This window comes from Myotis nattereri (genome assembly GCF_964212035.1).
Source record: "Myotis nattereri genome assembly, chromosome: 2".
In the NCBI taxonomy this organism is placed as follows: Eukaryota; Metazoa; Chordata; class Mammalia; order Chiroptera; family Vespertilionidae; genus Myotis; species Myotis nattereri.
Window position 1 is genome coordinate 137,984,773 of NC_138076.1, and position 25,751 is coordinate 138,010,523.

General features: G+C 41.1%; 1 protein-coding gene across 2 annotated transcripts in view; it reads right to left on the reverse strand.

Annotated features, from left to right (window-relative positions):
• Window positions 1-25,751, reverse strand: part of METTL25 (methyltransferase like 25) — a gene marked incomplete at its 3' end in the record, with an annotated part of 103,303 nt that overhangs the window by 23,320 nt on the left and 54,232 nt on the right. For both annotated transcript variants that reach the window (XM_081084172.1, XM_081084173.1), the window contains exons 7-8: window positions 23,111-23,140; window positions 17,763-17,836 (exon numbers count right to left, since the gene is read on the reverse strand). In XM_081084172.1, coding sequence (XP_080940298.1) covers window positions 17,763-17,836; window positions 23,111-23,140 — 104 coding nt within the window. The remainder of the gene's footprint in view (window positions 1-17,762; window positions 17,837-23,110; window positions 23,141-25,751) is intronic.

Consider the following 25,751-nt stretch of genomic DNA (forward strand, 5'->3'; position numbering starts at 1 on the left):
ATGCCAATGTCTGTTTCTCTCTCTCTCTCTCTTTCTCACTCTCTCTCCCCTCCCCCCCTTCCACCTACTCCCTCCCTTTCACTTTCTCTAGAAATTAATGGAAATAAATGTCCTCATGTGAGGATTGAAAACAAACAAACACATACTCAGAGACTTACTGGTATAGAAAATTTTGTTGTCAACTGAACATGATATAAAAAAGTAAAAGGAGAGCAAAGACCCGTCACCAAAGGGAAAGGAAGTTACACCATGTTCCTGTTGTGGATTTAAAGAATGAATGGACCACACCTAACAGAAAAGATTAAATTATAGAAAGTATTCATATTTCAGAAGAATCTTTCATAGAATTTATTGGTTGGCTGTCAACAATATATGTGATAATAAAGAAAATACAAGAATTTAACTTTGTTATTGTCATTTCATTTGGAGTTGACAGAAATATTATTACATAAATCACAAATGAGATCTTAAAAGAAGTTAGAATAATATTTTCAAGATATTTCTGTGTTTCTTAGGGTGTTCCCCATAAAACACTTAGTGCTACAAATATTAATTGTGCACAGAGTTTTGGGAGAAGAAATATAGTATTAATAAATGTTGGTTTCAATAAAGTTTAATAGATTTCATAATAATAGCAATCACTATGTTCTAGGAATACTTTTAAATACTTTAAGGATATTAACTTATTTTTCACAACATCCCTTTGAGGTAAGTATTGATATTGTTCCCAATTTAAAGATGGTAAAACAGATAAAAATATGTTAAGTAATGTCCCCACAGTCACATGCTATAACCTAGTGAGGCCTGGGATTTAAAACCAGGCAGTAGAACTTGTATGTACGTTCTTTACTGTTAAACTATGCTGTCTCTCACCAAATTATTCAGTGTCTTTAAAATATAAATGGGCACTGGTAATTTTAAGGAAGGTAATAGTACATTAAAACATTTACTTGATTAAGAAATTCTTTTCTCTCAAACTATTTTTATAGAATCACTGATTTCAGGACAATAATCTAGAGAACACTATTACAGAATAATCAAAGTCTGATTTATCCTCTTTCAAAAGCATTTCTAAAACTAGAAAGCACATGAAAGATAACAAGTTCCATCCCTGCTTTTCAGAGATGAGGAACCTGCAGCCAAGAGACGCTGAGCCTTACCAAACTACCCTGCACGGCGTGGCAGAACTGGGACCAGAAAGGAAATTTGCTCTGGATACTGCCATCTCGTTCTCTTCACATCTGCCTTGGGCTTTGAATATTTATTTATATATTTTACTAGAGCAGTGGTTCTCAACCTGTGGGTCGCGACCCCTTTGGCGGTCAAATGACCCTTTCACAGGGGTCGCGTAAGACCATCCTGCATATCAGATATTTACATTATGATTCATAACAGTAGCAACATTACAGTTATGAAGTAGCAACAAAAATAATTTTATGGTTGGGTTACAACATGAGGAACTGTATTTAAAGGGCCAGAACGTTGAGAACCACTGTACTAGAGGCTCAGTGCACAAAAATTTCTGCATTCGGGGGGGCGGGGGGGTCCCTCAGCCCAGCCTGTGCCCTCTCACAGTCTGGGGCCCCTCGGGGGATGTCCACCTGCTGGCTTAGGCCCGCTCCCCGGGGGATGGGGCCTAAGCTGGCAGTCAGACATCCCTCTGGCAGCCCGGGAGCCCTCAGGGGATGTCCACTTGCCAGCAGTGAGCAGGCCTAAGCTGCAGTCGGACATCCTTAGTGCTGCTGAGGAGGCGGGAGAGGCTCCTGTCACCGCCGCTGTGGTGGCAGCCATCAGCCTGGCTAGTGGCTGAGCAGAGCTCCCCCTGTGGGAGCGCACTGACCACCAGGGGGTGGCCCCTTCACTGAGCATCTGCCCCCTGGTGGTCTGTGTGTATCATAGTGACCAGTCATTCCCAGTCGTTCTGCTATTAGGGTCAATTTACATATTACCCTTTTATTATATAGGATAGAGGCCTGGTGCATGAATGGGAGCCGGCCGGTTTGCCCTGAAGGGTGTCCTGGATCAGGGTGGGGGTCCCGCTGGGGTGCCTGGCCAGCCTGGGTGAGGGGCTAATGGCTGATTGCAGGCTGGCCATGCCTCCCGGCAACCCAAGCTCCCAGCCTCTCCTTTTTTTCCCTTTTTTTTTGGATTTATTTATCTTCTATAATTGAAACTTTGTAGCCTTGAGTGGAGCCCAGGTCTGGCTGGAAGCCTGGGTTGCTCATGGCAACCCAGGCTCCCAGCCCCTCCTTGAGTGGAGGCCATTGCCAACTGGAAGCAGGTATCTGGGATTTATTTATCTTCTATAATTAAAACTTTGTAGCCTTGAGTATAGCCCAGGGCCAGCCAAGGCAGGAGGAAAGCTTGGTTTCCTCCATCGCCGGGAGCAACCCAAGCCTCCTGCTCACTCCAGCTCTGTGGCTGCTGCCATCTTAGTTAGGTTAATTTGCATACTCGCTCCTGATTGGCTGGTGGGTGTGCTTGTGGGCGTGGCTTGAACGCAGCAGAGGGACGGTTAATTTGCATGTTTCTCCTTTATAAACGAGAGGCCCGGTGCACAAAAATTTGTGCACTGGCGGCGGGGGGTATCCCTCAGCCCCACTTGTGCCCTCTCAGAGTCTGGGACCCCTCGGGAGATAACGACCTGCTGGTTTAGGCCCGCTCCTGGGTGGAAGAGGGCAGGCCCAATCCCTAGGTGCCTGCCCCGCAGCCCCTGGTTGGGCTCAGAGCAGGGCCGATTGGGGAGTTGGGGCACCGCCCCCTGTCATGCACAGAGCAGGGCGGATCAGGAGGTTGCGATGCCACCCTCAGTCACGCTCAGGGTAGGGCCAATTGGGGGGTTGGGGCGCCTCCCCGTCACACTCAAGGCAGGGTCGATGGTGAGGTTGCGGCGCCACCCCCTGTCACGCACAGAGCAGGGCAGATCAGGGGGTTATGGCGTCACCCCTGTCACATACAGAGCCGGCCGATCAGGTGGTTGGGGTGCTGCCCCCTGTCACACACCGAGCAGGGCTGATCAAGGGGTTGGGGATTCCTCCCTGTCACACACAGAGCAGGGCAGATCAGGGGGTTGGGGAGATCCCCCCTGCCATGCACAGAACAGGGCAGATCAGGAAGTTGCGATGCCACCCTAAGTCACGCTCAGGGTAGGGCCTATTGGGGGGTTTGGGCGCCACCCTCTGTCACAGTCAAGGCAGGGCCGATGGGGAGGTTGCGGCTCCACCCTGTCACACACAGAGCAGGGCCCATGGGGGGGGAGGGGGTTGGGGCGCCGCACCCTGTCACACACAGAGCAGGGTCAATCAGGGGGTTAGGGAGCTCCCCCCTATCAGGCACAGAGCAGGGCCGATCAGGGGGTTGTGGCCCTGCCCCCTGTCACACACAGAACCGCAGGGCGATCAGGAGGTTTCGGCGCTGCCCCCTGTCACACTGCTCCAGGGTCCTGGAGGCCTTGAGGCTCCGCTGATCCAAGTGCTGGGAGGCCTCGCGGCTCCGCTTGACACCGGGGCAGTGAGGCCTCGCTGCTCAGCTGATCCCGGGTTCGGGAGGCCTCGTGGCTCCACTGATCCCAGGCTTGGAGGCCTCAAGGCTCTGCTGATCCCGGTGCTGGGAGGCCTTGCTGCTCCACTGATCCTGGTGCTGGGAGGCATATTATACTTTTACTATATAGGATAGAGGCCTGGTGCACGGGTAGGGGCCGGCTGGTTTGCCCTGAAGGGTGTCTTGGATCAGGGTGGGGGTCCCACTTAGGTGCCTGGACAGCCTGGATGACGGGATGATGGCTGTTTGCAGCTGGTCACAGTCCCTTCAGGGTGGGGGTCCCCACTGGGGTGCCTGGCCAGTCTGGGTGAGGGGCTGAGGGCTGTTTTCAGGCTGGCGGGTGACTGAAGCTCCCAACCTCTCCTTTTTTCCTTTTTTCTTTTTTATTCCGGGATTTATTTACCTTTTATCGCTGTCACTGGAGCTGAGAGCCGTCTTTAGCTCTAAGGCTCGGCTCAAGCTCTGAGACCTCGGCTGCTGAAAGCAGGTTTCTGGGCATTGTTTACTTTCTGTATTTGAAACTTTGTTGCGACTCCAGCTCTGAGATCCCGGCTGACTGAAAGCAGGTTTCTGGGGTTTTGTTTAGCTTCTATATTCGAAACAATGTTTCTTAGAGAGCAGCTGAGAGGCCCAGCACCGGCAGGCGGAGAACCTGGCTTCCTCCGTTACTGGAGCAAGCAAGCCTCTCTGTTCACGTCAGCTGCCTGGCTGCCAGCTGCCATCTTGGTTGGCAGTTAATTTGCATATCTCGCTGATTAGCCAATGGGAAGGGTAGCGAAGTTATGGCTAATTACCATGTTTCTCTTTTATTAGATAGGATAGGGGCCCGGTGCACGAAATTTGGGGGGGGGGGAGAAGTAGTCCCTCAGCCCAGCCTGCCCCCTTCTCACATACTGGGAGTCCTCAGGGGATGTCCTCCTGATGGCTTAGGCCCACTCACTGCTTCCCTTGGGGAGTGGGCCTAAGCTGCAGACTGGCTACCCTTTGTGGGAGGCGACTGGGCTGATCAAGGGAAGGCACCAGCCCCATCACCCCGCTGCTACAGCCACTGCCAGTCACCAAAGCCACCAAGGTGTTTTCATCAACACAGACTCCAGTCCATTCACCATGAAAAAATGACAACTTTCTTTAGGCATTTTCAAGATGTGTCTTTCATAAGATATGACATTTCTTTATTATTTTCTTTTATCCTCACCTGAGGATATGTTTCCATTGATTTTTAGAGAATGTGGAAGAGAAAGGGAAAGACAGAGAGATACATCAAAGTGAGAGGAACACTTTGATTGGACATGTCATATGCAAAGACTCAAGGTAGAAGTGCTTCTGGCATTTTTAAGGAATAGTGAGAAAATAAATATAGACATAAATACAGGAAAAACAATAGAAATGAAATTGGGGAGATGAGAAGCCATACCATGTAAGATTTTGTAGACTACAGTGAAAATATTAGCTTGACTTCCAAGTGAATAAGAAACCATGAGAATATTATGAGCAAAATTTAACTTTTAACAGGTTCATCATGGCTATTGTGGAGAGAATGGACTATAGGGAACAAACTAGAAGTAAGAAGACCAATTAGGAAGTTATTGACTTTGAGTGATGGGCACACAGTGCAATATACATATCTTGAAACATAGAAATCCACACCTGAAACCTATATGATCCTATAAACCAATAAATTTAATAAAAATGAAATAACAATAATCTAGATGAGAAACGATGGTGGCTTGAACCAGGTTGGTGGCCTTGAGGATGGTGAAAAGTGGTAGAATTTTAGATATATTCTGAGGGAGAGACTACAAAATGCTGAAGGACTTGATCTAGCAGTGTGAGAAAGAGTAGTCAAAGACTCCTCCAGGATTTTTGGCCTGAGCAACTGGAAGAATAAGATTGTAATTTACTAGACTAGAGACTTAGGATTTATCAGCATATATGGTATTTAAAGCCATGAGACATGATGAGATCACCTAGGTAGTAGATATATATAGAAAAAAAGCGCTCCAACAATTAGAAGTTTGAAAGAAGAAGAATCAGCAAAATAAACTGAAAAAAGAGAGAAAAAAAAGATGAGTATTTTGTGAGGGACTTGCCCTGGTATGAGAGAAGAAGGGCTGCAATAAAGAGTAGTAAATTGTGTGAAATCCTGACAACAGGCCAAATAAGATAAGGATTGGGAACAGACAATGCGATTCAGCAACACAGAAGTAAAATCTAATTCGAATACAAGAGAAAATGGGAGATTGGGCGCGTCATAACCAATGGACACAAGACACTGGGGGGAAGGGGGTTGGGCATGTGCCAGGGGGTAGGGGAGGCCGGGGGAAGGTGAATGGGGGTGGGGGAAAGGAGACATATGTACTACTATCTGCAATACTTTAAACAATAAAATTAAATTTAAAAAAATAAAAATAAATAATAAATAAATAAATAAATAAAAGAGAAAATGGTGTGGGGGGGAACTGGCAGTACTTTGAAGGAATTTTCTGGTAAAAGGGAACTGTTAGGTCGGAGAGAGCCCAGAATCGGATACATGCAGACATGTGACGAGATAATGGACTCCCCCTGGCATGTCTAACAGATCAGCATGCCAGACACAGATACTGGCTTCTCCCTGAATCAACACTGATCCCCACACAGATACTGACTCCTTCCTGAACACCTTGCTGACCCCCTGCAGCTGAAACTTCCTCAACTGAATACCTCAGCTCATGTCCCCGCCCCTCACCCAACCGCAGTATAAAAAAAGCGCCCCCCTCCCTGTTGGCGTGAATCCACGTGCCCTGTCTTTGGGGATACGTGGGTCTCCCGGGGACGCAGAAATAAACCTTTTCCTTTCCTTTCTTTTCTGATTCACTGGACTCTCTATTTCCTGCGCCACCTCCTGAGCCACCTAACCTAACAGGAACAACAGATATAGAATAGTGGTCGGATGGGGTAATGGCATCCAAAGAGCATTTTCAGAATGTGTGCTCTTAACCAGTAGGATATATCATTTCATTTAATAAGACTGAATACCAGGAGAGCTCACTAGGTGGTAAAAGAATAGATACAAATAAGTAATTGTCCTATTAAATTCAATAAGAGCCATGAATCATAGATTAAATACTATGAAAGAAGAGAAGAGGGCGAGAAAGAGAAAAGAAATATATCAGAGGTGTTTCCTAAACTGGGTTATAAAGAATGCCTAGTGCAGTGGTTCTCAACCTGTGGGTCACAACCCCGTTGGGGGTCGAACGACCCTTTCACAGGGATCGCCTAAGACCATCGGAAAAACACATATATAATTACATATTGTTTTTGTGATCAATCACTATGCTTTAATTATGCTCAATTTGTAACAATGAAAATACATCCTGCATATCAGATATTTACATTACGATTCATAACAGTAGCAAAATTACAGTTATGAAGAGCAACGAAAATAATTTTACGGTTGGGGGTCACCACAACTTGAGGAACTGTATTAAAGGGTCGCGGCATTAGGAAGGTTGAGAACCACTGGCCTAGTGTTTTACCCCCCAGAGATCATGGGAGGAAAGAGTGGCAGAAATGGGGAGAAGGATATTCCTGGTAGACAAAGGTGCTCCAAGGAAGCATACAAGGTGCAAAATTAACTGCATGGGCAATGAGGCATAATCTAGGCCAGTGTGCATGGATGGGTGCTTGAGGTGCAGAGGAGGAAGAATGCGGTGATGAATTAGGTTGGAAAGGACATTATTAGTGACAGATTAGAAATGACCTTGATGGGATAATAAGGATAGTTTAGTTTTTAAGTATAAAATAAAAGGAATTCTCAAACATCTGAAGGTAGAAAAGTGACATGACTAATTCTGAAAGACAAATGATAGGACTGGGAGAACAGATTAAAAGGGGCCCTCTGTCAGATTAAAGCACGGCCAGCATGCTAAAAAGGAATTACTATTCTTTCTTTTAATAAAAGTGAATGCACTAGATCTGATTAAAATTCTACTCCAGTGAATCCTACACCACCCACATTCTTTTCTAAAAATACAACTGTAAGAACATGGTTCACTTGTGCAACTTTCCAAAGAGGCGACATTAGTGCAGAACATTTTAGGAAGAGGTGAAGCTGATGTATACTAAATAACTGGAAACAAGCATGTGTAGGGCAGAAAGTACTAAAATTCATTTGCTCCAGCATCACAAAATCTTGATGGAACTATTTATTTTGTGTTTTTTATATGCTGGTAGATATTAAAAGACTTAAAATATCAAAATTTTGCTGAAAATGGAAATCATTTAAGGGAGCTCCAAAAATCTTTATAGACTACTATATCCTTCAATTTAAAGAATACAGACTTGCTAATTCCAATGTGAACACATATTATGGATTAAATTATTAGCTTTAATTTTGTGAGCCAGTTTTCATTATCTGGTTTTTCACTTTCTTATTTGAATATAGCAAAATAAAAATTAAACTAAGTTATTCATAAGTAAAGGCATCAAAATTATATATTCTTATATAACTATTTACAGTATTCATTATGAAAGAGAATAATAAAGTGAGTAAAGTATACATATTTTCCCTGTCCTCTTTCCAAGAGTTTTAAGTGACTTTTACCCCATGAAATTCCTTCTTTGGCATTTTAACCCACTTAGAAAGTTTCCAGATAAGAGCTATTTATATAAAAAAGAATTCTCTATAAATGACTGATTTTTAACATAAATATTAGATGCTAAATGACAATTACAATTAATAGAATAAAAATGCCTTTATATTTAAGTCCACAAAAAAAGTTTACTTCTAATCTTAGGCTACATAAACAATTACACTTAAAGAAACTTTTAGAAAAATAATTCAGGTATTCTAAAACAGTTTATCACCAGAGGACAATTTATTTGGTTAATAAAGAAAACAAAACAAAATGAAAAATAAGTTAAATAAGTGATCATATTTTCTTAGTACTCTTGCTGGCTAGAGATTCCAATCAAGTTAACCTTGATTTACAATGCTAATACAAGGAGCCATGTAACTCAACTCATATTTTAACACCCTTCCCCCGCAAATTTAAATTAAAAAAACATGGTATACTGAAAACACTTACAGACTAGGAATTCAGTTCTAACTCTGGTTCTTTCAGTCTGTATGAGACTTTGGGCAAGCCTTTGACCTCTTTTACCTTAATTTTTCTTAATACTCTCATGAGGTGACTATAATAACTACTCAGAGTATAATATATAGCTCAATAATGTATATTGTAGCCGATGAGAGATTGCTACTAAACACAAATAAGTATTTATAAGATATATATAAAATATAAAGACTGTCTATAAAATGAACCCTATAGTCAACATCAAACTTGAGAAATAGAATATTAACAGTGTATTAAAACCCCTCATCTTCCCCATCCTATTTCTCTGTTTACTCATTTCCCCATAGGAAATTAAGCACTGAAACTTGCTTGTGTTTACCATTATCATGTGTTTTTTTCTTGACTATTTTTGCCATATATTTATACTCCTAGATATACAATTGTGCTTGTTACTGAGTTATATAAATGGAACCATCCTGCAGGAATTTTTCTGTGACTTATATTCACAACATTGATCCACGGTGATACATGTAGTTGTAATTCATACATTTTTACTGTGGCATAGGATTCCTTATAATTTATCCATTCTCCTATTAATGAACTCTTTGTTCCTAGATTTCTGTTCTTATAAACATTGCTGCTATTGACTATTCTTGTATACATTTCTAAGAGCACATGTTTAAGAGTTTCTCTAGGATATATACGTAGGTGTGGAACTGCTGAGATAGTTATATATACACTAGAGGACCGGTGCATGAAATTCATGCATGGGTAGGGTCCCTGAGCCTGGCCAGTGATCAGGGCCAATTGGGGCCTTCCTTCCCCTGGCTGCCAGCTGCTGGCTGGGGCCTTCCTTCATTCCACGCCACCCTCTGGTGGTCAGCGCACATCATAACGAGCTGTTGAACTTCCGGTTGGTCGAACTCCCGAGGGAACAATTTGCATATTAGCCTTTTATTATATAGGATTGTCAACTTTACTAGATAATGTTAACTTGTTTTCCAAGGATTGATTTTTTTCTCCAACCAGCAATGTGGACAGTTCTAGTTGTTGTACATGCTTGCTGACATTTGATATTATAAAACTTGAAATATTTGCTAATGTAATGGTTATAAAAATAATATCCCATTGCTGTATCATTTGATGTTCCTCTGATTACTAATCAAGATTGAGCATCTTATCTTATGTTCATTGGCCATTTGAGAGTCCTCTATGTGAAGTAACTAATCAAGTCTTTAGACTATCTTTCTTTTACAAAGGTTATTTTTTTCTCTCACAGATTTTCAGGAATTCTTTACCTATTTTGGATATTAATCTTTTGTCAGTTATAGAACTTATAATTAGTTTCTGCCTCTGGTTCCTTTTCTTTTCACTCTTTTTATGGTATCTTCTAAAAACAGAAATTCTTATTTTTAATGTGGTTGAATTTTTAATCTTTTAAGATTTGCTGGTGTATATTTAAAGAAATCATTCCCCTATTTCAAGGTTACAAAGATATTCTTCAATATTCTAAAAGTACTATAGTATTGCCTTTCATAGTTAAGTTTTTAATCTACTATGAATTGATTTTTCAAATATATTTTTATTGACTTCAGAGAGGAAGGGAGAGGGAGAGATAGAAATATCAATAATGAGAGAGAATCATTGATCAACTGCCTCCTGCATACCCGCTGCTGAAGACTGAGCCTGAAACCTGGGCATGTTCCCTGACTGGGAATCAAACTGTGACCTCCTGGTTCACAGGTTAATGTTCAACCACTGAGCACACCGGCTGGGCTGAATTTGTTTCTGTGTTTGTTATAAAGTAGTAATAAAATTTACTTATTTTGTATGTGGTGGGGAGAATAGTACTCTACCCAAAGATATCCATATTCTAATCCTCAGAACCTAGGCATATATTATGTTACATGAAGAGGAGGAATTAAGGTTGCAGATGAAGTTTTTTCCAGTCTGTTGACCTTAAGATAAACAGAGCACCCTGGATTATCCAGATGACCGCAACATAATCTCAAGAATACTTTAAAGTGGAAAAGGGAGGAAGAAGAGCAGGTTAGAGTCAGATTTGAAGAGGCTACATTGCTACCTTTGATGATGAAGGAGCCAAGAGCCAAAATATCAAGTGGGGCAAAAGTAGGTTTACAGTTGTTCCTATGGAAAATGCTACAATACTTAATAAATAATAGTATGAGAATAAAGTCTGGTGTTTCATGTATTCACAACTGTAAATCTATTTGCCCGCCCTTGTATGTAGGCTGCTTTTAGAAGCTGTCAAAGGCAAGTAAATGGGTTATCCGTTAGAGCAGTGGTTCTCAACCTGTGGGTCACGACCCCTTTGGTGGTCGAACGACCCTTTCACAGGGGTCGCCTAAGACCATCCTGCATATCAGATATTTACATTACGATTCATAACAGTAGCAACATTACAGTTATGAAGTAGCAACGAAAATAATTTTATGGTTGGGTCACAACGTGAGGAACTGTATTTAAAGGGCCAGAAGGTTGAGAACCACTGTGTTAGAGCCTCCAGAAAAAATACAGTCCTGCTGACACCTGATTTTAGCCCAGTGAAACTGATTTTAGACCGCTAATCTCCAGAATGCTAGAAAAATCGATGTGAGAGAGAAGCATCAATCAGTTGCCTCCTGTGCACACTTGACTAGGGATCAAACCAGCAATCTACACTAATAATAGAGAAACGTGCAAATTAACCATCACTCTGCCACTCCGCTACAACCACCAGCCAATCAGGAGTATGCAAGATGGCGGCGGCCGAGCAGGAGGCTTGAGTTGCCCCCGGTGATGGAGGAAGCCAAGCTTCCTGCCTGCCCTGGCCGGCCCTGGGCTCTGCTCAAGGCTACAAAGTTTCAATTATAGAAGATAAATAAATCCCAGATACCTGTTTCCAGCCCACCCTGGCCTCCACTCAAGGAGGTGCTGAAAAAAAAAGAAAAAGAAAAAAAGGAGAGGCTGGAGCTTGGGTTGCCGGGTGGCGTGGCCAGCCTGAAAACAGCCATCAGCCCCTCACCCAGGCTGGCCAGGCACCCCAGCAGGACCCCCTTACCCTGAAGGGGCTGTGGGCAGCCTGAAAATGGCCCTCAGCCCCTCACCAAGGCTGGCCAGGCACCCCAGTAGGGACCCCCACGCTGAAGGGGGTGTTGCCAGCCTAAAAACAGCCATCAGTCCCTCACCCAGGCTGGCCACACCCCCATGGGGTGAGGGTCCACACTGGGGGGCTTCACCAGCCTGCAAACAGCCATCAGCCCCTCACCCAGGCTGGACAGGCACCCCAGTGGGGACCCCCACCCTGAAGGGGGTGTGGCCAGCCTGAAAACAGCTCTCAGTCCCTCACCCAGGCTGGTCACACCTCAAGGGAACCCCTATCCTGATCCGGGACACCTTTCAGGGCAAACCAGTCAGCCCCACCCGTGCACCAGGCCTCTATCTATACTAATAAAAGGGTAATATGCTAATTAGACTGGGAGACCTTCCAGGAGACCTTCCAGACGTTCTTCTGGACAAAGCCATGGTGGCAGGGCCGAGGAAGAGGTGGTTAGAAGTCAAGAGGGGAGGGCAGTTGTGGTGATCAGGCCAGATGGGACGGCAATTGTGGGTGATCAGGCTGATTGGGGGCAGGGCCAGTTGGGGGTGAGCAGGCCATCAGTGTGGGTCAGCTGGAGGTGATCAGGACAGCGGGGGGAGGGAGGAAATTTAGAGTGAGCAGGCCAGCAGGGGGGCAGTTGGGGGTGAGCAGGCCAGTGTGGAGGGAAGGTGGGGGCGAGCAGGCCAGCATGGGGGGCAGTTGGGGGCAAGCACACTGGCACGGTGGGCAGTTGGGGTGATCAGGCTGGCGGGGGGGCATTTGGGGGCAAGCAGGCTGGTGGCAGGGGGCAGTTGGGGGTGAGCAGGCCGGCAGGCAGAGTGGTTAGGGGCAATCAGGCAGGCAGGCAGGCAGGTGAGTGGTTAGGAGCCAGCAGTCCTGGATTATGAGAGGGATGTCCGACTGCAGGTTTAGGCCCAATCCCTGTAAACTGGCAGTAGGACATCCTTCGAGGGGTCCCAGATTGGAGAGGGTGCAAGCCGGGCTGAGGGACACCCTCCCACCCCCCCCACCCCCCGCACGAATTTTGTGCACCGGGCCACTAGTGTAGGTATGTGTCTTGACTAGGAATCGAACCTGCAACGTTTTGGTGCATGGGACAGCGCTCCAACCAACTGAGCCACCCAGCCAGGACAGTTTTTAATCCATTTTGAATTTATTCTTGTATACATCAAACTAAAAAGTTTTTGCACAGCAAAGGAAACCATCAACAAAACAAAACACAGCCTACCAATTGGGAGAAAATATTTGCCAATGATAGCTCTGATAAGAGTTTAATATCCAAAATTTATAAATAACTCATGTAACTTAACACTAAAAAAATAAGCAATTCAATTTAAAAATGGGCAGAGGACCTAAACAGACATTTCTTCAATGATAATATTCAAATGGCCAATAGACATATGAAAATATGTTCAGTATCACTAGTCACCAGAGAAATGTAAACTAAAATCACAATGAGATATCACCTCATACCAATCAGAATGGCTATAATCAATAAATCAACAAACAAGTGTTGGCAAGGATGTGGAGTAAAAGGAACCCTTGTGCACTATTGGTGGGAATGCAGACTGGTGCAGCCACTAAACAGTATGTAGGGTCCTTAAAATTTAAAAATAGAACTACCTATCACTCAGCAATTCCTTCTGGTTATTTATCCCAATAAATTCAAAACACTAATTTGAAAATATATATGTATCCCTCTGTTCATTACAGTGTTATTTACAATAGCCAAAATATGCAAGCAACCTAAGTGCCCATCAATAGACAAATGGATAATGAAGATGTGGTACATATATACAATGGTCTATTACTTGGTCATACAAACAATGAAATCTTACCATTTGCAACAACATGGATAGATCTAGAAGGTATTACACTAAGTGAAAAAAATCATACAGAGTAAGTCAAATGCCATATGATTTCACTTATATGTGGAATCTAAAAGAACAAAACAAGCAAGCAAACAAATAAAAACAGAAACAGACTCATAGATACAGAGAACAAGCTGATATTTCCAGATGGGAAAGGGACTTTGGGGGCTGGGTGAAAATGGTTAAGGAATTAAAAAGTACAAATTGATATTTACAAAATAGTCATGGGTATATAGTCAATAATACTGTAATAACTATGTATAGTTCCAGGTGGGTACTAGAGTTATTGGGGGGATCACTTTGTAAATTACATAATTATCCACTATGTTGTACACTTGAAATAAATGTAAAATAATATTGAATGTGAACTGGGATTGAAAAATAAAAAAAGAACTAAAATAAAATACTTTAATCACGGTTTAATTCCAAGTGGGGCTCTAGTCCATTTTAGGGCTATTTATGTCTAGTTCACCCTTACTCATACAGTGTGAACCTCCAGAGACCTAACTTAAATATGAGTGCTTTACCCGGCCTACATGGTCTTCACCCAAGGTAGGCCATGAACTCTTAACTTTTCTCTCACTGGACTGTTATTCTACTGAAAGCTGTAATGACCTTCTCTGCCCACTCTGTTGACTGGCAAACAGCTGCTTATTCAAGAATTCACAGATGCTTCTGGGAAAATGCAGCCCTAAAAGCTGAGCTCATTTCTCTTGGTTACCATCTTTTCCTAGATATTTGCCCTTAATTTAAACTTCCTTGATCAGTCTCTAATGTTCTCAAATCAATTCAAAACAAATTTAAATACACTAACACATGTACACACACACCATACACACAGGGGCATGCATGCATATATCCAGTGTTTTTAGTTTTTCTCACAAGGAGGTTTGGCCCTAATTATCTAGCCGACTGTTATTAGAAGTAGGTTTCTATAATTTTCTTTGCTTTTTGGACATGACATCCTAGAATATGAAGTACTGTTGTGTGGACACTATATCCTATGTATCCAGAACCTAATTGGCTGCCTGTCACACAATAAACAATTACTAGGCTAAAAAAAAATAACATGTGAAAGTCTCGACAAGTAATTAGAAGGTGTGATTTCATGGTGAGAAAAGAACAGAATCAGTTCGGCTGGCGTGGCTCAGTGGTTGAGCTTCAACCTATGAACTAGGAGGTCACGGTTTGAGTCCTGGTCAAGGTACATGCCTGGGTTGCAGGCTCGATCCCCAGTAGGGGGGATGCAGGAGGCAGCCAATCAATGGTTCTCATCATTGCTGTTTCTCTCTCTCTCTCTCTCTCTCTCTCTCTCTCTCTCTCTCTCTCTCTCTCTCCCTTCCTCTCTGATATCAATAAGAATATATATATATGTGTGTGTGTGTGTGTGTATATATATATATATATATATATATATATATATATATATATTTAAAAGAATAGAATCAGATATCATTTTAAGATTTCTAAATGTGGATAATGGTCATACTGTTCTCAGAAATGAAAAAAATCAAGACAGTGGAAAAGCTCGGCTGGTGTGGCTCAGTGGTTGAACACTGACCTAGAAACCAGGAGATCAGGGATGGATTCTGGGTCAGGGCACATGCCCGGGTTGGGGGCTCGATCCCCAGTGTGGGGCATGCAGGAGGCAGTCAATCAATGATTCTCTCTCATCATTGATGTCTCTCTCTCTCCCTTCCTCTCTGAAATCAATAAAAACATTAAAAAAAAAAGACAGTGGAAAAGAGGAATAGAATTGGTTGAAAGTTGACTTTGGTTTTTGGACATGGCTGACTCTGATGTATTCATGAGGTACTTAAGAGAAGCTGTTCAAATAAAATTGAGGAATGTAGATTTGAAGTTCTTGAAAGAGATGGAGCTGGATACAAGATTTGTTGTGAGGGTAATTACTGAGAGGAAATATAAAGAGATAAGAGATGGAAGCTTTGTACAAAACATTAGAGAATACCTAGATACACTTAGGGGATGATAAAGGAGAAATACCCTTAAAGAAAATAGATAAATGTTTAGAGTGGGCAAAGAAACTTAGAGGAATGCAGCTTAATGGAAGATAATGAGAAAGAGAGTTTGGAGAAAAGCAATTATCATGGCCAAATGTGGGTGAAATCAATGAAGCTCTGGGATGAAAGTCGTCCTAACAAATGCCACCCATCTTCTGAGTAGTAAAGGAAGGCAGGAATGTGGAAGGTTGAAGAGATTTAAATTTTTAAGTAAGAATAAAGGTTTAGAAAAGAATGTAGATGATTTTAACTGGTCATTTTTTTTAAAATATATTTTATAGATTTTCTACAGAGAGGAAGGGAGAGAGACAGAGAGCTAGAAACACTGATGAGAGAGAAACATTGATCAGCTGCCTCCTGCACACTCCCCACTGGAGATGTGCCCGCAACCAAGGTACATGCCCTTGACCGGAATCGAACCTGGGACCCTTCAGTCCGCAGGCCGACGCTCTATCCACTGAGCCAAACTGGTTACGGCATTAACTGGTCATTAATAAACAAATTAGTGAATAGATTTGAGGCCTTAAAAGAAGGCAGATAATCAATATTTGAGTGGACATGATTTGCAAAACTTTGTGACATTTTTCAACAAGGTTTGCATCATGGGGTGGGGTCAAGAGACAGAGCTAGTTCTCAGGAAAACAAGAAATTCGCTTATAGACGTTTTAAAGACTGGTAAATCCTATAAAATAAAGCCCTAATATGCAAATCAACCAAATGACAGAATGATGGGTCACTAAGATGCACACTGACCACCAGAGGGCAGGCACTCAATGCAGGAGATGCCCCCTGGTGGTCAGTGTGCTCCCACAGGGGGAGCGCCACTCAGTCAGAAGCTGGGTTCATAGCTGGTGAGAGTGCAGCTGCGGTGACGGGAGCCTCTCCCACCTCTGCTGAAGGCAGACAGTAAGGAATGAGGGGTCCTGGACTGCAAGAGTCCCAGACTGTGAGAGGGATTTCTGAGTGCCTTAAGGCGGCAGGTGGACATCCCTTGAGGGGTCCTGGACTGTGAGAGGGCACAGGTCGGGCTGAGGGACAGCCCCCACTAGTGCACGAATCTCGTGCACTGGGCCTCTAGTAGATGGAAAAGAGAATGGAGATTAGGATACAGATTTGGGAGTTATCTACATAGAAAAGACAGTTGAAACCAACAGTATATGCAGATATTTGTGTCATAAATTCTTTCAGTAAAAAATGATTTCCTCTTACAGAGAAATAACAGCTAATCTAAAGTAGCTTCTATCTTCATTAATATGTGTAGATTAGTTTTTGAGAAACTGAAAGTTTCCTTATTGTAATTTGAAGAATAATCCTATTAAAATTAGTTGGCTATAAAAATCCTAAAATTATAATTAAAAATAAGACATTCATAAAACTTGCTAGGATTACAAATGTATTCTTGAGTACAGCAGTTATTGCATGAATATTGTGGAAAAATTCTCCGACCCCTTGCTTTTGCATAAGCAAGGCATTATTTGGGGAAATCAGAAACAGTAACAAAAGCATACGTAGGGCTACTGTTCTACCAGTAGAGACACGAATGGCCAAAATGTTTATAATCAACATCTGTTCTAATTGGTTAAGTGGTTAATACAGTATTATTTGTGTAACATTTTATTTTTTTAAAATATATTTTATTGACTTTTTACAGAGAGGAAGGGAGAGGGATAGAGTTAGAAAATCAATGAGAGAGAAACATCAATCAGCTGCCTCCTGCACACCCCCTACTGGGGATGTGCCCGCAACCAAGGTACATGCCCTTGACCGGAATCAAGCCTGGGACCCTTCAGTCCACAGGCCAATGCTTCATCCACTGAGCCAAACCGGTTACGGCAGTTGTGTAACATTTTAAATATAACTCCTGCTCCAATGATATTATATTTACCAAATTATTTATATATAACATTTCAATACTACTAAAATTCTAAAGTACATTTTGCATATATTACTTTATCGTTATAACAATCTTTCACAACAAATAGGAATCATTTGAGCCTTCACCTTAATGATTAACCCAGATACAGTTATTGCATACTTCTTTGTTACTTACTGAAATTATGCTCAAATTAAAAGCTTTTCCTACCAATAAAGTGACCCTGAATAAATTTACCTGCAAACTAAAAGCCACTTCACATACAATACAGCAGTTATTCTTATTAAAATAAAATTATCATACCATTTGGTGATGCCATAACAATCTTTAATAATATCCTGAAGGACAGCACGATAGAAGAGTGATTCAGTAGGCAGCTGAAAAAAATGTAGACATATATAAAAACAAGAAACAAATAACAGAAATCAAATCAATACATGAGAGTTGGGACCATAAGTGAATGTTAAAAACCTGATGTGAAACCTAAGATACAATTTTTTATAATTTTTCCATTCTAAGTTAAAATGTTACCAAAGAAAAATGAGCTAACATTCCAAATGGAGTGCTTATCCTATCTAATAATAGACAAACATGGTAATTAACCATAACTTTGCTACCCTTCCCATTGGCTAATCAGGGAGATATGCAAATTAACTGCCAACAAAGATGGTGGCTAATTTGCATAGGTAGGTGCAATGATGGGAGGCGAAAGGGGAAGGATGGAAGAACGGTGATCGGAAGCCCAGGTGGCAGGAAAGAGCCGGGTGGCAGGGTAAAGGCACTTTGCTCTGCCCCCCACCCTGGATCCAAGAACCCGGGTAAAGGCCCGCCCCCCAGCTGGTGATCAGAGAAGCTGGGCGGGGCAGAGAAGAGGCCACCAGTGTCTGCCTCTTCCCTGCCCCCAACCCGGCAGTGATCGGTGACCCCTCGAGGCAGGGAGGGACCCAGAACACAGAAGCCGTCCTGTCTGGCCGTGGGGGACCCGATCGCATCCCCAGCAGCGAGGCAGGGAGGGACCCAGAACACAGGGAAGGTGTCCTGCCTGGCTGCCAGGGACCTGATCACATCCCCAGCAGCGAGGCAGGGAGAGACCCAGAACACGTGGAAGGTGTCTTGCCTGGCTGTGGGGGACCAATCATGTCCCTGGCGATGAGGCAGGGGAGGACCCAGAACACACGGAAGCCAGGTCTTTTTTTTTTTTTTTTTTTTTTTTTTTTAGATTGTGTAATTATTTATTACAAATAAACAGTGGTTTCACATCTGTCAAAAACGGGTCCTCTTTTTACATGTGTGTGCAGGTTTTGATGTACAAGAAAGGGTCATGTGCTTAGTTTGTCTATGCAAAGCTCACAGGTACATCACTAAATACTTTAAAGGCCTAAGCCTTTAGTTGGACATCTCCCGAGGGCTCCCTGGCTGCCAGAAGGATGTCTGACTGCAAGGTTAGGCCTGATCCCCTGGGGAGTGGGCCTAAGTCAACAGGTGGACATCCCCCAAGGGGGTCCTGGACTGTGACTGGGCCAGGCCAGGCTGAGGAGACCCCCCCCCCCCCAGTGCACAAATTTTTGTGCACCGAGCCTCTAGTCAGTTAAATATGTAGAAATAAACTTTCATAATAAGCCACATCTGTGTAAGACAGAATATACATGAAAGAGAATGTGGCTTTGTCCTAATGGTGGCGGACTAGAGATGATATTATCTAGGATCAACATCCAGAAAGAGATGGTACTACCCTAAGTAAGGTCACATTAAAAATATATCTGAGGCCTGAATGATCATAGCATTGGCTACTAGTAGGCTGGAAAAAAAGAACTTTGGAATCAACATAGTATCAGAGATTGAAGTCTTGACAAGGCTTCATTTCCTGGGGAGAAAGAGGTAGGAGGTGTCCATGAAGGTACAAAGGTTTCCCCAAAGGTAAAAAGGAATGGATGAAGACAAGGGCCCCAATGAAGCATGATAGTTTCACAGAAGCAGAAGGTAAAAACAATATTATATAGTTGACCCTTGAAAACATTATGGTTAGGGGCAATGACCTCCACACAGTCAAAAATCTGTGTATAACTTTTAAGTTTCCCAAAACTTAAGCTATCCCTCAGTAATATGATGGGGACTGGTTCCAGGACCCCTTGCAAATACCAGAATCTGTCGATGCTTAAGTCCCTTAAATAAAATGGCAGAGATCAATGCATACGGTTGGCCCTCCACATCCATGGACTCTCAACCATGGCTAGAAAACAGTATAGGAATTTATTGGAAAAAAAAATTCACATACAAGTGGATCCATAGAGTTCAAACCCATATTGTTCAAGTGTCAACACAGAGAAAGAGTACACAGAGAAAAGAGTATTTTACAGTAGCAATGCAATAGGTACTTTTAATCCAAGAAACTACAAAATTCATTAAACTCCATTCACATCCCCAAAGATCTGTTGATATTGAGTAGAGAAAAATCAAACTCAAAATAATATCAGCTTCCATGCAGTTATTATTAGAAAAAAAGAAAAAGAAGCAAGAATGGAGGGAAGTCAACAAGATTAACTGCTTTTGAGAACTCAAATAAGATAAAATCTAAAAACTGTCCAATGACTTGATACAGTTTTAAAGATAAGAGTTCAGTGAAATGTATATATTCACTGAGTTATCCTTTTGTAACTCCTATTTTTCATCAAAGACCAAACATTGTTATTTTCATCTGTTTCAACTGGAATGTTTGGATTCAGATGGAGTTTAGCACAAAATAAATTTCGCCTGTGTGCTCAGGAAGAAAACCTACTTGCTGTCCCTCTCCCCTATCTAATGTCAAGTTCCTACACAGGGGGCCTCAGATGCTGAGACTCAAAACACCACAAATTGAGAGTTGAAGGTCCACCATTATATCTTGGGTCTTCGCCTGATGGTACTACCTTCTTAAGTCACTGAAGAATGTCTTGTAGGATCCTAATAGAGCACTTTGAATGAACATATGTATTTTTTCTGGATGGTGAGAGTAGTGTGGAGGGTGATTATAGTAAGAATGGCATTGGGAATACCAGCCCCTGTCTCAATTCTTGCAATAACTCACTAAAAGCAGACATACACACATACTTGAGTGCCCACACAAAAATTTATAACCTTTAAAAGGCACATTTCTTATATAATTTTTTTCCCCAAATGCAACTCCTTGAGACTTCCACTTTCCTTTCCTGAAACATTTCATATTTCAAACATTCATACTTCAAAACATTTTATTCAAAATTTCCAATCTTTGGATATATTTTTAATTTTGAGTAATTTATTTCGGCAGTACCCAAAATTTCTACTTTATCATCTGTGCCTCACTTCTCCTCCCCCTAAATATCCTTCAGTTCTCTCACAAAAATGCTGAAATCACTTTTCATCTATTGACACCTACTCTTATATTGTTCTATTAAAATTCAAGGCATTTTGGGAAATATATATTACACAAAGTGAAATATTAGTATTACAAGTGGCTTACAAAGTTCTTAATTTGATTAGGTGTAAGAGATGGGGACTTTAATTTTATGTGACTTTTATATAAAACTCCTAAAATAGTTAAAGCTCTCCTTTGCCATGCTTTTGAAAATTACATAAAATTATATCAAGATAACTGAGAAATAAGTGTATATTTACATTGTTATTAAAAATCAATTGTAGAAAAACTATAAGTAAGACCAAGAAATGCATTTTAACAAGAGAACATAAAGAAATGGGGCACATAGAAAAATACAAACAGGATGGAATAAATCATCATTCCCAAGTTACTCTGAGTAAATAAGAACTTTACAGCTGTTTCCTAAGAGGAAGGGAAGAGAGTAATGAAGTGCCTTCAAATGTGCATTCCTGGAATAACTAAGACTATCTATCCTGGTAAATACAGAAGGGGGTAGGTGGGAAGGGAGTCAACATTGTCAACATTTAAGCAGCCTAGGCCTGACTATTCCAGGAATAAACTCGATGTGGCTCAGATTTTACTTTCTTTCCTTCACAAGTGATAAATCAACTTTACACTTTAATGCATGTTAAAATGGGAGGGAGCAGAAAGAGTGCACCATTAGAGTGTGTGTGTGTGTGTGTGTGTGTGTGTAGGACATGCATTTTACAGGTCTTGTGGAAAAGGTATTAAACTGGAAGTTGGGACTTTGCAATTAACTAAGGGAGCTGGAATACATTATTAAAGTTCTGCTGGATATCATGTTATGTAAGTTTGGTATAATACCCAACTCATAAGATTGATTGTAAACATGAGCAAGTATTTGGGAAATTGAAAAACATCATACAAATGCTTTGGGACATTATTATGATAAAGGCACTTTCGTCTTCCAGGCTCCTAGGAAACCACTAAGTTGATATGCAGTAGAGGAGTTAAGGGCTTTGGCTTCAAAGTCAGAGATTCAAATCTCAGGGTTCACTACTTAACAGTTTCTTCAAATGTATCACAGGATAATAATAGTACCTATCTCATAATACTATGCATATAGTATGCTTCAGTTGATGAAGAAAACTTTGAATAATGCTTTGTAACCTTTGTGTTAGATTTAAATATTATTTTCATAACCATAATTATTAATTATCCATAAGAGCAACAGCAGTTGACATTTATTGAGCATTTACCATGTGCTATACATTGTTTTAACATTTTTCATTCATTTAATTCTCACAACTCTATGAAGAATTTATTATTTCTATTCCCATTATTACTGTTATTATTCCTATTTTACACATAAAAAATTAAGCTACAGAGAAATTATGACATGTGTCCAAGGTCACTAAATAAGTAACTATTGAAGAGAAAATACAAACTAGTAGTTGAAGATTAAAGCACAAGACCAAACAATATGCTCTAATGCCTTCAAAAATTCAGTTTTTACAATTTTTAGATGGTGACATTTAAAACAAAGTTTTTAGTATTGTGCCTGGTCTAGGGTAAACACTTAGTAAATGATACTTGTTATTATTTTAAGCTTACTATTTAAAAAATTTAAATTGACATATGATTCTTGAAGAGAAGCAAAGAGAGGTTTCTAAAATTTAAATCCAATAAGAAAAATTTTGTGAAAAGTTTAAAAAGAACTCTTAAAAATAATTTTTAAAAGTTCCTAGCATGTTTCATGAATTTAAGGTGGAGGATTAGGAAGTTATATGGATATTTTGGTGATACATTTAACTTCTATTTTTGTGTGTAAACCTATTTGGCTATTGCAATTAATGAATAATCAAGACAATAAAGAAAAAAGTTAAAAACAACCAATTGTAATATGTATTTTGGATTACAGTCAGAAAATAAATTTAATACTATACCTTGGTTTTCTTGCTTAAACTGAGCCTATTAAAAGCCTGATAGTCAGTGATAGCATTCTTTAGAAATATTTAAAGACTGGTTAGTACATTATGAAGAAATAAGACAGTACAAGAGTACAATGTGGAAATCTTCCTAAAAGTTCAATTTACTTTTTCTGAAAGTTCACTTACCTTTTAATGTAAACTTATAAAAAGAAGTATAAATATAAATTTGAGGAGGTGACAAAAAAGAGGTGATATTTATGAAAATCCATCAGGTTTAAAGTTCATCAGCAGGTAAAGTATGAGGAGCACTTGAGAGAAAACTATCGTGTTCATCAGCTGAATCATATAAACACCAGATAACTTACCCCTTGGCCAACTGCAACCCGCTCCAGTGCCTTTAAGGAGAAAAAAAAAATAAGACTAAGACGGCTGATATATTTAGTCTTATCATATAAGACTTATAAACATACTGTATAAAGGCTTGTAAAAGTGACATTTAAAAAGATTAATTAAGTGATAACATGTATGTTTATACACTTAAAAGTGTTAACATCATTAAGGAATGTTAACTAGTTTACTTATATAATTTAGGGCTGATTTATAATATACGTGTGTCACATACACAAACACACACCCCTACTGTATATAATCCTTGAATTTTAGAAGGCATTAGAAAACAGGAAAGAAATGAAATGACATATTCTTGGCTCACTTTTAGGGTAGCTAAAACAATTGGATAAATCCAGAGCTATTCTTATGCATATACATAGACATTTATATACTACTTTTAAGCTGTTTTCTTCCAATTTTTGTAAACATAGAATACATCTCTCATTTTAAAAATGAACAGTTTATAAGTAAATGTTTAGTTTAGAAAAGTACATATATTTTTGGTCTGAAAATTCAACTCAAATTCATACATGATCAAGTGCCAAGTAGAAGAGAAAGTTAATACATATTTTTATAATTTTATATGTAGCTGATTTTAAATTTGTATCTTCTTAAGATCCAAAATATTTTTACAAAAATCTCCTAATATTTCTAAAAAATACTCTTATAACCCTATATATAAAAGATATATATGAAAGATTTATTAGAATTTAAATGTGGAATAGAGCCTACTGAAACTTTCATTTTTTAGAGACATACATTTCTACACTCACATAGTTTTATAAATAATTTAGATTAAAATATTTTAACTGACATTTTAATTAGAAAATATTTCAAACATAAAGAAAAGTATCAAAAACAAAATGGATCTGCATATACTTTCTATTCAAATTTAAAATACCCATATTTGCTTCAGGTTTCTGTTTTGGTAAATAATACTTTTTAGATATAGCTGAATTATCATCCTACCTAATAATAGAGAAACATGGTAATTAACCATAACTTCGCTACCCTTCCCATTGACTAATCAGGGAGATATGCAAATTAACTGCCAACCAAGATGGCGGCCAGCAGCCACGCAGCTGAAGTGAACATGAGGCTTGTTTGCTCCAGTGATGGAGGAAGCCAAGGTTCCCCGTCTGCTGCAGCCCAGCTCTGAGCTCCGGATGCAACAATGTTGCAATTATAGAAGCTAAACAAACCCAGAAACCTGCTTTCAGCCGCCAGCAGGCTCAGAGCTTAGAGCGCCAGTGATGGCAACAGAGTTTCAATTTTAGAAGCTAAAAAAAACCCAGATACCGGCTTTCAGCCAGCCACAGCCTCAGAGCTGGAGCCAGCTCTCAGCTCCAGTGACAGCTATAGAAGGTAAATAAATCCCAGAATAAAATAAAAGAAAAAAAGGAGAGGTTGGGAGCTTCAGTCACCCGCCAGCCTGAAAACGGCCCTCAGCCCCTCACTCAGGCTGGCCAGGCACCCCAGTGGAGACGCCCACCCTGAAGGGGGTGTGACCAGCTGCAAACAGCCATCATCCCCTCATCCAGGCTGGCCAGGCACACAAGCGGGACCCCACCCTGATCCAGGACACCCTTCAGGGCAAACCAGCAGGCCCCCTCCCGTGCACCAGGCCTCCACCCTATATAGTAAAAGGGTAATATGCAAACTGACCCTAACAGCAGAAAGACTGGGAATGACTGGTCACTATGACACACACTGACCACCAGGGGGCAGACGCTCAATGCAGGAGCTGCCCTCTGGTGGTCAGGGTGCTCTTACATGGGAGGAGCTCTGCTCAGCCACAAGCTAGGCTGATGGCTGCCAGTACAGCGGTGGTGGTGGGAGCCTCTCCTGCCTCCTCAGCAGCACTAAGGATGTCCAACTGCAGTTTAGGCCTGCTCCCCACTGGCAAGTGGACATCCCCCGAGGGCTGCCGGCTGCCAGAGGGATGTCTGATTGCCATCTTAGGTCCAATCCCCTGGGGAGCGGACCTAAGCCAGTAGGTGGTCAGCCCCTGAGGGGTCCCAGACTGCAAGAGGGCACAGGCCGGGCTAAGGGCCCTCCCTTCCCCGCGAGTGCACAAATTTTTGTGCACCGGGCCTCTAGTATAATTATAAAACTGGAGAATAATTTACAAAATATCTTGTTAAGTGCAATTTTCGCAGATGCACAAGGTCACTGACGAGGTAAAGTAACATAGCTAGTTAGCAGCTGAGCAGGGACATAAAACTTGCTCTGTGAACTCTAATTTACTTCTCATACTTCATACCACGTAGATTCAGTGGGAAGAAGAGTTCATTGTATGAAAATTTGTTTTACAGAAATTATTTTAGAAAATATGTAATTTTCCCATTGACTTGAAGGGTACCTTCACTGAATATCTAGTGCCAGAGTTTTATGAATACAGGAGATAATTATATAATTTTTCTATTAAAGAGAAATAGACCCAAAACAGGTTTATTATTGAAGAAAACAATGAGTTTTCATTTATAGTACTTATACCAATTTCAAATTAGATTTTTGTTATGGCTTTTGCTAAAAGGCTGAACTGAATACAAAATAGTTTTTAACAATAAGTTATTTGATGTCAATAAAATATCACATAACACAAGGCTACTTTCA